This window comes from Eucyclogobius newberryi, unplaced genomic scaffold, assembly GCF_026437365.1.
Source record: "Eucyclogobius newberryi isolate DKJ021-1_F unplaced genomic scaffold, fEucNew1.0.hap1 SCAF_8, whole genome shotgun sequence".
Taxonomy (NCBI): domain Eukaryota; kingdom Metazoa; phylum Chordata; class Actinopteri; order Gobiiformes; family Gobiidae; genus Eucyclogobius; species Eucyclogobius newberryi.
The window spans coordinates 25,486,867-25,497,001 of record NW_027316500.1 but is presented as its reverse complement, the minus strand read 5'-3'; the positions used below and the strand labels follow the sequence as shown (position 1 = coordinate 25,497,001).

General features: G+C 40.0%; 2 protein-coding genes across 2 annotated transcripts; both read left to right on the top strand.

The window, feature by feature from the left end:
• Window positions 1-893: 893 nt before the first annotated feature.
• On the top strand, window positions 894-5,363 carry eif4ebp2 (eukaryotic translation initiation factor 4E binding protein 2). The gene is made up of 3 exons (XM_072436571.1): window positions 894-1,233; window positions 2,300-2,476; window positions 3,492-5,363. Exons 1-3 carry the CDS (start codon window positions 1,101-1,103, stop codon window positions 3,521-3,523), a joined length of 342 nt encoding a protein of 113 aa, XP_072292672.1. The 5' UTR covers window positions 894-1,100; the 3' UTR covers window positions 3,524-5,363.
• A 604-nt stretch (window positions 5,364-5,967) lies between these two features.
• rps24 (ribosomal protein S24) lies at window positions 5,968-8,248 on the top strand. Its single transcript, XM_072437046.1, has 5 exons — window positions 5,968-6,060; window positions 6,772-6,837; window positions 6,909-7,118; window positions 7,203-7,316; window positions 8,162-8,248. The coding sequence occupies exons 1-5, from the start codon at window positions 6,058-6,060 to the stop codon at window positions 8,162-8,164; spliced, it is 396 nt and encodes a 131-aa protein (XP_072293147.1). The 5' UTR covers window positions 5,968-6,057; the 3' UTR covers window positions 8,165-8,248.
• The last annotated feature ends 1,887 nt before the right edge of the window (window positions 8,249-10,135 follow it).

The following is a 10,135-nucleotide window of genomic DNA, read 5'->3' as shown; positions in this document are numbered from 1 at the left end:
TAAGAAAATGTTTTGTGTGTAATTTTAGTTTGGATTGGTTTAGCCAATCATATCCAATTGAAGGACTGCCCTGCTGAACAAACTTTCGCTCAGCTGACGCGTCAAGAACCAACTGAAACAAATGAAGGTGAATTGAATAAAGAAAAACGCCCCAAGGATACGTTTAAATGTTGGGAAAACATTAAAAACGAAACATCTAATGTTATTGCACAGTTCTTTCTTTGCCTGTATATGAGGCCATGACAAACATCTCCCACAGGAGGTACTTATAAATGCCAGGCAAAGTAATACAACCTCTTTCAATAAATAAACCGCTGCTTTTTATTTACGTAGTTTTGTTGTGTTTTTTGTTTTATTTACGTATATATGTGTTTATTTACGTATTTATGTGTTATTGCCTCATTTACAATACTAGTACTTGTCCATTCTACTTCACATATTATAGATGCTGGTTATTGTAGTTACTCAATTTATAGTGGCTTGTTTATTTGTTAGATGATGATTATTATCCTTATCCTTTTTGGGTATATTCATAAAATATGTTAAACATTTCCCACTGCGTTGCAAGATTATGCCAATGAACATAGAAGTACTTCAATTTGTGGGACATATATTGTATTATAGTTTCCAATTACTTGGACATGACCTTTATAACTTTGTTCAAGGATATAAGCCATACTGCGTCCCATTTTGCACTTTCCAAGCAGGAATTGTTTAAGTATTGAAATGTGTTTGTTTACGCATAATTTATTTTTTGATGTATATGCAATTAAGACATTTTATTATTATGAATGAAATAGTGTGATTGTTTTTCTCCTGCCCTTTCTATCCCAATGAATAATATAATAGATCCACGATTTATAAACTCTGCTTTTGGGCCGTCCCGTGACGTCATATCCGGCCGCTGCGGCTCGTGCTTCCTGCCTCGCTGCTCGCTGAGGGGACGCGCTGACGGCTGGGAGGACGACAGGAGACAAGAAAGCTTTTGGGAAGATTTCAGAGAGAGGGGAAAGGCCCAGGCCCCGATCCACCGTCCGTCGGGAGATAAACACCCCAAGTTTGCGCAGCCGCGGTATCTGCCACCACACGGGCGTCAAAACATGTCGAGCAGTCGTCAGCTCAGCGAGAGCAGGGCCATCCCGACTAGGACGGTGTTGATCAACGACACAACGCAGCTACCTCATGACTACTGTACCACCCCCGGAGGCACTTTATTCTCCACCACTCCCGGAGGTAAACGCGCCTGAGTCGTATTTTCACCTCGAAATGACAGCTTTAGGTCATGCATTTGTCTTTTGTGCGCCGCGTTTGGCCCGGGATGGCCGTCGCCTTGGCTGCCGTGTCACGCCATTCAAAACAAAAACAAAGCGAGTCCCCGCCCCTTCAGCGGCGGCGGACACTGGGATGGAGTGAGTCCAGCGCAGCGTTTCAGGACTTCTGTTGGGACGCTTTGGGTTTTGCACAAGGTTAGAATCAATCTTGGCATCAACAGTCATGAATCACAGCGGTGTTATGGGGTGAAGTGCGGCCGGACTGGTTTGTGATTCTGATTCACTCTGACGCAGCTTGATCTAAAATAAGAACGATTTGGACAACTCCACACAATGTAACATGTTATTAAAGGGTGCAGAGGGAGTGCCTGCGTTGTATTGACTATTAAACTAGAGACTACTATGTATACTGTGAAGTAGACCTAATACTTTATTACAATGTAATCATGCAACAACAATTTGCAGCTTCTCAAAATAGTTTTCCTGTTCGGTCTGAGATTGGATTTTATTTTCCACTGTTTATGTCCACTGTTGTACTGTTGTTGTTGAAATAAGTTGAACTGAATTTTAACCGTATTATAATAGCCTATTTAGCCACATAGCCACACCACATTACATTCTTGAACTCAGATCTGTTACTATGACTCCATCAACTCAAACACATCAGGTAAAGTCCTCCTGCCAAGGTTATCCTGACCATCTGGAGATGGGTCCCAGAGCGCTGTACGCAGCAGCTCTCTGCTCCTGATGGGTTGCCCCTGGGCGTTGGGGTTAATAAATAAATAATGATACCTTCTCCCTTATTTCACTGTTGGAAAATGAGATAGCCCAGCTATAAATGTCCTAAATGTGAAAAATCAGTCACATCTTCACTGGGGTTGTTCAAGGACAAGCATAGCCCTGCCGTCGCCGCTTGCGTGCACAGTTTGCGTTTGATAACATGCTTTGTGATTTGAACTGAATGTAAATTGAAACCATCGGACAAAATCGTGAAGGTCCTGATAATCTGATACGTCCTTTCTGCTTAGGCACCCGTATCATCTATGACCGAAAGTTCTTACTGGACAGGCGCAACTCCCCCATCGCCCAGACCCCTCCAGCCCACCTGCCTGTCATCCCCGGAGTGACCAGCCAAAACATCCTGACTGAGAACCACAAGAACGAAACCAACAACCACATCAAAAAACATGCGGGCAAGCCAACTGGTACGCAAATAACACAGGATCTGCATGAAACTATAATCCTGATTATTCAGGTTGCAGCTTTTTGGCAAGAGCTAAAAACTAATCATCGTTACTTTTTTAAAGGCAAAATTAAAGTGTTGTTCTTTCAAAACGTACACTTAAACTTAAAATGTTTTTTATGTGGCTGTTTATATGACAATGACTTTACTTTTGCTTTCAGAAAGTTTGATTTCATGAAACTGGTCACAATCTATTGGAAGAGTAGAGCCAATTGATTAATAATTAGTATGAAAAAAAATACAAGATTTCACATTTGTGTCTCAATGAACTTTATAGTGTGACCTGATGTTCATGACACTAATGTGATATGACTTAAATTACATAAATACATATTGAATAAAGGAGGAGTGTGAGGGTCTAATTACTGGGCCTATCCCAATGAAATAGAAACTGGCCAAAGTTCGACTTCTCTGTCAGCTCAAATGCACCAAGATGCAATTAATATATATACATTTTTCTCTCACACAGCCGTGGTTGTAGACGACAGACTGAATGTTAAGTGACAAAATTCTCAATCTGAATTTGTACAATCAATAACTAACAAATACAGTAAGGATCAGGATTCTGTTTATTTTATTTCTCAAAGTCTATGTTTTATTATTTCCATTGTAGAGGCTTTCTATACTAACATAACATGACATTGGACACGGATAAGGATTATACAGTATGTACAAAAGGTCAAGAGCAAGGACAGAACTGGTAGTGTCTTTGGTGCATCTGTGTAGCCAAAAGACACACAATTCTTTATCTCAATAGGATAATCATTCATTTATAAGGGAAGATGGCTGAAATCCACAAAATAAAGTATCATTTAGTAAGAGAAAAACTAATATTTTAATTCTGAAGCTATAGTTCAAGAACATTTATTATCTGTTCATTGTTTAATCATTTATATTGCTGAACAAATAACACTTTGCAGTACTTTTTGTATTTGACATTTGTACTAATGACCACTTTCTCTGTTTTTGCCTTGAAGGTGATGATGCTCAGTTTGAAATGGACATCTAGCAAGCTGGAACCTGTGTAACCGAAACGAAAAAAGCAAATAACCTGGCACTCCCGCAGTGTCAGAGGCTTGGCTTGTAGAAACCAATGTCGTGAGCCCTCATGGCAGCCATATTCTTTTCACTTCCCGTCTCCGCTGCTGGATGTAATGTGTAGTCACCCACTGGGGTTACAGTTAATCACAGTGGTCGGACAACTGTGGAAACTTGTGCATTTCAATAGGTTTCCAGGGTTACCAGTCACTGTCAAGTCATATACTGCTTTCGATCATTTCCCCTGATCTACTGAGCACGCATTTAAATTGTTGTTTGATTGGTGGAGCAAGTGGTGATTTTCCATACCGGCCTTATAATCTTGTCACAAAGCTTTGGTATTCATAATTCGTTTGTTCGCATTCTTATTTTTTTTTTAAAATCATTTTTTAGAGTACTACTTGAATGGGCTTTGTATGGGATGCCAATGTTTTATTTATTTTCAGTAACAAAAATATACCATTCCAATGTTAGTTTTTTTTTTTATTGCAAAATCCCTAGATTTCTCAAAGCCTCTTTTGAAATATTTCCCAATGCCTATTGCCACATCTTACTAGGTATTTTAGTTTTTCAGTGGAAGTTACTATTTGACCACAATATCAGAGTATAAGCCTGTGGTTAGCTGTTTATTTGTGACTGTTTTGAGATGTGGTTGAAAGCACTTGAAATATATAGATTGGAATATAAGACGATAAAACACAATATTGTCTACCAATTGATTGTATTATCCCAGCCATTACCATTTTATTTAATTTGTTAAAAGCGCTTATTTGTATTTACCCAAAAAGGTAATAACATTTTTATTTCTAAAATTATTGACAAATGTTTATTGATTTGTTAAAAATAATTTATCTGACCATGATCCCGTCACTCAAAATGTGGACATTTTCCAATATTATTTTGGGGGTTAATGTGCATGATTGTTGAAAAAACTTGAAGTACAAGATGTTTTATACACATTTTATTTTTTAATACCGTTAGATTGGTTATGTTTCCGCTGTAAGTGATGAGAAAGGTTTGCATGAGGCGCCAAGGAACCAGAGAACATATTAATTACTGCATTGTTTAGCCATTGTCCCATACAAGTACCAATCTTTCCCAGTGTCCTTAAACTACTCGCTTGTGCCCATGCCTTACTTCACACAAATGCAGTAAATAAAGCTAGGTTTATCCGTCATCAGAAATTTGTACTTTCCGAAAGAAGTTTATTTTTTCACTGTAACGATTGACAGCTAACATTGTACTTCGCAAGTGCGCAAAAGATTTTGATTATCAACAACAAGCAGCTGCTGCCCGTACATTATATGGAATGTTACATCAGAGTTTGCTGTGTGGTTCGCTTCGGGCTTCAATAGAGTGCCACATGCTCATTTGTACCCAAGGAATATAACACCACAATCGCTGTACTGTCTGCTTTTATACTCCTATTCACTTGGCAAACAAATCATGTTTTTTCATTTATACCGGTAATCAAGTGTGTTTCACAGCATGACTGGGAGGAGAGAATGGCAAAAATGATTTCATTCTTCAAACTGGCTTGTGATGCATTTGGATCTGTGATGGAGGATTTGTGTGAGACTGTTTTTCATTGCACATTTTTTGGAACAAGGATATGTTTATGTTGCATATGCAGAAGGCAGATTACTATGAGTCAGTTCGGTTCGACAATGAGGGCTTAGCATTGTGTGTCAAGAGATTTGAAACAAAACCTACTGTAACTTTCTAATCTGGTTTAAACATTATTTTGATTGAAACTTAAATGCCAGTGGACACTGTCGCAATAAGATCAATAAAGTTCCTTAACAAATTAAGTGGTTTATTAATTGTATTTTTTGTTCTTTCGCACCCCTTGTCCAAATCTAATTTGTCAATTTGTAAGAATTTTAAGAAATTATTAAATTTAGTTAATTATTTTGAATCTATGGTGCATAATATTAGAAGTGTTTTGCTCATATTTCCCCATGTGGGACAATAAAGGATTATCTTATCTTATCTTATCATTTTAAGTTATATTTTAGCTTTTGATATAACTGCAAATGCATTTATATAATAGTGTAAATTCTAGGTATTCTTTATGTAGCTGTACTTTTGCGCCATCTAGTGCCAGAGGAAGAGAAACATTGAAAACAAGCCGCATTACATTATCTACGCTATCCCTGCTAGTTTATCCTTTAAAGTAGAAGTAAATGAGTGACTAATCATTCGAATAATGGATTATAAATAAATAGTTAATTCTATACGCTTTTTGTAAATACACGCTTGTAAACTTTCAATGCACTGTAGAGAGATGATAATTCTGTTTTTTGCACTAAATGAACAAAATAAACTGCAGTTTTAAATATTCATAAACGATATGTGAAATGGATCCACGATGCTTATAAAATGCGCGTTTCCAGCAGGCACATTAAGTAGATCCCCGGCCCTCGCCTTTCTCGACAGGCATTTACTCGGGCGCCTTCCGGTCCCTCCTCCTTTTCTACGTCCCTCAGCGAGGCCGGCGTCAAGATGGTGAGTCTTGAGGCCAGGATTTCGACATTAATCCCTAAATTATCGGGACCATCCTATTCCCCAGACTTGTTTCATGGTCACTAAGTGTTTGCGTGTAGCCAATGTGCAAGATACGGTGGATATTGACAACATATCGGTTCAATTGAGGGACATTTTGCCACTCGAACCAGATGTTACCCGGGCATCGTCAGTGTAGACATGGTGCTTAAATGATCGCAACGTTGTCCTTTTTGCCTCGTTCTAAACACAATTACATGAACCTTACCCACCTTGCACTATGTTACCTGTATGAATGGTGCCAGACAGCGGCTTCTACATCTCAGAAACAAGCGCATAAAGAGCTTGCTGTCAATTTAGCTCTGTGATGCTAACACGTTAGCAAATAATGATGGCTCCAGCCCCTAGCATGTGTAGAAAAATGATTATCTTTATTATATTACCTGGTGCATACTGAAACAACACCCAGTTCCCGACATCTGTTAAACCACCAGTTTATGCAGTTTTTCAATGTCCTGTTTAATGGTCAGAACTAGTTTCCGGATTGTTCCATTGAACCCCTCAGTGTTGGGAGAAAAGATGCTGCGTAAAGATGGCCTGATTTTGTGATTTTGTGGATGCTGTAGTAATGAATAATGTTTGGCATTAACATTTGTAGTGTTCATGTGAGTACAATATATTTCCTTTTAATGACTTTGAACTTTTTCTTACCAGAACGACACAGTGACCGTCAGGACCCGGAAATTCATGACGAACCGGCTGCTTCAGCGGAAGCAAATGGTACATAATCTACTCAGAACAATGTTTACAGCTACGGCAGTCGTTTAACATTGTGTTGGCTCCGTTTACAGGTCGTCGATGTCTTGCACCCAGGCAAGGCCACAATCCCCAAAACAGAAATCAGGGAAAAGCTCGCCAAGATGTACAAGACCACCCCAGATGTAGTGTTCGTGTTCGGCTTCAGAACCCAGTTTGGAGGCGGAAAGACGACGGGCTTTGCCATGGTGTACGACTCTCTAGACTACGCGAAGAAGAACGAGCCCAAGCACAGACTGGCCAGGGTGAGTGACGGACTGAGTTTGAGACCACAGGTTTAACTGTCATTTTGTCTTCACTGTGACTAATGTACCGTTTTGTTTCCTTAGCACGGACTCTATGAGAAGAAAAAGACTTCAAGAAAACAGCGCAAGGAACGCAAGAACAGAATGAAGAAGGTCAGAGGCACAAAGAAGGCTTCAGTGGGTGCTGCTGGCAAAAAGGTAAGGCTGCAGTCTGTAAAGTGCAAGCGGACAAACTGGTCACCCTAAATGTAGTGGATCTCTTTTACAAAACTGTTTCTACAAACTGATTCTTTTATCCTTGTTATCCACTTTGTCCATCTGGATCTATAGAAGGTAAACTTAGGCCAACTGTAGTGTGTAGTAATCCAGTGGTTTCACAAACTTCCTTGGATGCAAAATGCCTTTGAATGAACTAGCAGTGGTATTAAGACTTGAGTCAGTTTACATGTTGCATTCAAAGGGTTTATCCATTAATACTGATACGGCTTTGAGCTAAAATGACTCAAAACTTAAGGACGCTATATCCTTAAGAGCATCCAAGTGAACAGTCCCTTTTTGAATAGACAAGTTTACATTGCTGCTTAATCTCTAGAGCGCAGTCAATTTAATCACACCATAGTTTTGTCATGGCCACATTTTTGTTAACCCATTCTCCATCCTTATCTTTAATTTTTTTTTTCTCATTTACTTTGCTTCCATGGACTTTTTTGCAGAAATGAGGTGTCCGTTTCAGGTACAAAGGCTTAACATGGTGTGTGCCGTGTGCAGCACATCATAGACCTGATAGTTCTGTGCATGTCCCCGTACGGCGTGTTTACCGTTAGTCTTTCCCCCAGTTTAAACCCCAAGTCCACTGTCCTGACCCACAAGCCCTTAAGTATGGTCCACATATGTGCCAACGTAGTGCTATAAGAACGCTTCAAACAAGCAGTTGGTAGAAATGGTGGTAAAGCAGTTTGGAGTGACTAGCAGCTGCTTTTTCTAAAATGACAGATTTGAGTATTTACTTTGGGACGTTTAACTCATTGTTCTTTTCTTTACAGTGAGCCTGGACTGCCGGGGCGGTTTGCGTGTGCAAGATGTTCTTGTATATTGTCAATAAAATTTGAAAAAAGTCAATTGACTCATTATTTTACTTGCGTCTTAAATCAAATTACTCTGGATCCACACTATTGGTTTATCTGCAAGGCTTTCTGGTACATTCATTATGCTGTTAACGCTGAGCTACCTGGTTTTAATCTAGTTTAGTCTTAATTCTGTTAGATCTGAGTGCTGCTTTTGACACTGTCGATCATGGGATCCTCTTACAGAGACTAGAGGACTGGGTGGGCATCACTGGCACTGCCCTAAACTGGTTAAGGTCCTATCTGGAAGACAGGAAGTATTTTGTTGAAATTGGTAGCTGTGTCTCAGACCACATGACCCTGACCTATGGAGTGCCCCAAGGGTCAGTCCTGGGTCCCCTTCTGTTCAACCTCTACATGCTGCCGTTGGGTCAGTTGATACGCAGTGAAAATGTGTCCTATCACAATTATGCAGACGACACTCAGATCTATGTTTCACTGTCGGCAGGTGACTATGGACCAGTGGATTCACTCTGTCACTGCATCCAACAGATCAGTTTCTCCAGCTGAACTCAGACAAGACTGAAATCGTTTTTGGCCCACAGAAACAAAGAGAAAGTGTTAGCGGTCACCTCCAGAGTCTCGCTCTAAAACCTACAAACCAAATTAGAAATCTGGGGGTAATAATGGACTCAGACTTGAACTTTAATAGCCACGTCAAATCAATAACCTCAGCAGCTTTTTACCATCTAAAAAACATTGCCAAAATCAAAAATATAGTGTCAAAACCAGATTTAGAGAGACTTATCCATGCGTTTGTCTCCAGTAGATTAGACTACTGTAACGGCCTGCTCACTGGCCTCTCCAAACGAGCTGTAAAACAGCTGCAGTACATCCAGAACGCTGCTGCTCGGGTCCTGACTAGAACCAGGAAGTATGATCACATTAGTCCTGTTCTCAGGTCTCTGCACTGGCTCCTGTGGCTCAGAGAATAGACTTTAAAGCAGCTCTGCTTGTGTACAAGTCTCTCCATGGCCTAGCACCAAAGTACATCTTGGATATGTTAGTGCCATATGAACCATCTCGGACTCTGAGGACCTCAGGGACCGGCCTCCTGCTGTTGCCAGAGTCAGGACTAAACATGGACCGGCCTCCTGCTGGTGCCAGAGTCAGGACTAAACATGGACCGGCCTCCTGCTGGTGCCAGTGTCAGGACTAAACATGGACCGGCCTCCTGCTGGTGCCCAGAGTCAGGACTAAACATGGGGAATCTGCGTTTCAGTTTTATGCAGCTAAAATCTGGAACAGTCTTCCTGAAGATGTGAGACAGGTTTCTACTCTGACAATGTTCAAATCTAAGCTAAAAACAGTTTTGTTTAGCTGCGCATATGACTGAAAGGATTTTTATCGTTGCACTTCTCTTTTGTTTGTGATTTTATTAGTTTAGAAAATCAGTTGGATTGATAATTTTTAATTTAGTTAATTTTATTGTATTTCTGTAATTTCTTTGTGATTTGAATGCATTTTTCCTGCTGTGTGAAGCACTTTGAATTGCCTTGTGTATGAAATGTGCTCTACAAATAAACTTGCCTTGCCTTGCCTTACACATCTAACTAGTTCCAAGCTCTAAAAGTCTCTTTGGCAACAGCTAGTTTGGGTCCCAAACAGATTTTAAAACCACTTCAGATTGAAGTGAAGCAGGGTGGACCACTCTAATCCGCTCTTGTTTCAAACGGTCACTGACTCGGCTTTTATTTACATGTTTGCAATAGAATGGATATTATGCACTTGGATGAACCTAATGTGTAATGCTTGGATTTTGTCCTGAAGTTATGCTCTGTGTGTGTATATACTGGAAAAAGTATCAAATCATTAAATACTCGACCACACATTTAATCCATGGCTGAGGGAAGTGGTCGAATTTAGTGGCACTGGGCAAAATGACAACAAAAA

Coding starts and splice junctions, on each gene's coding strand:
- eif4ebp2 (XM_072436571.1), top strand. CDS start 1,101: ATGTCGAGCAGTCGTCAGCTCAGCGAGAGCAGGGCCATCCCGACTAGG. Junction 1,234..2,299: donor ATTCTCCACCACTCCCGGAG/GTAAACGCGCCT, acceptor CTTTCTGCTTAG/GCACCCGTATCATCTATGAC. Junction 2,477..3,491: donor ACATGCGGGCAAGCCAACTG/GTACGCAAATAA, acceptor TTTGCCTTGAAG/GTGATGATGCTCAGTTTGAA.
- rps24 (XM_072437046.1), top strand. Junction 6,838..6,908: donor TGCTTCAGCGGAAGCAAATG/GTACATAATCTA, acceptor CTCCGTTTACAG/GTCGTCGATGTCTTGCACCC. Junction 7,119..7,202: donor CCAAGCACAGACTGGCCAGG/GTGAGTGACGGA, acceptor TTGTTTCCTTAG/CACGGACTCTATGAGAAGAA.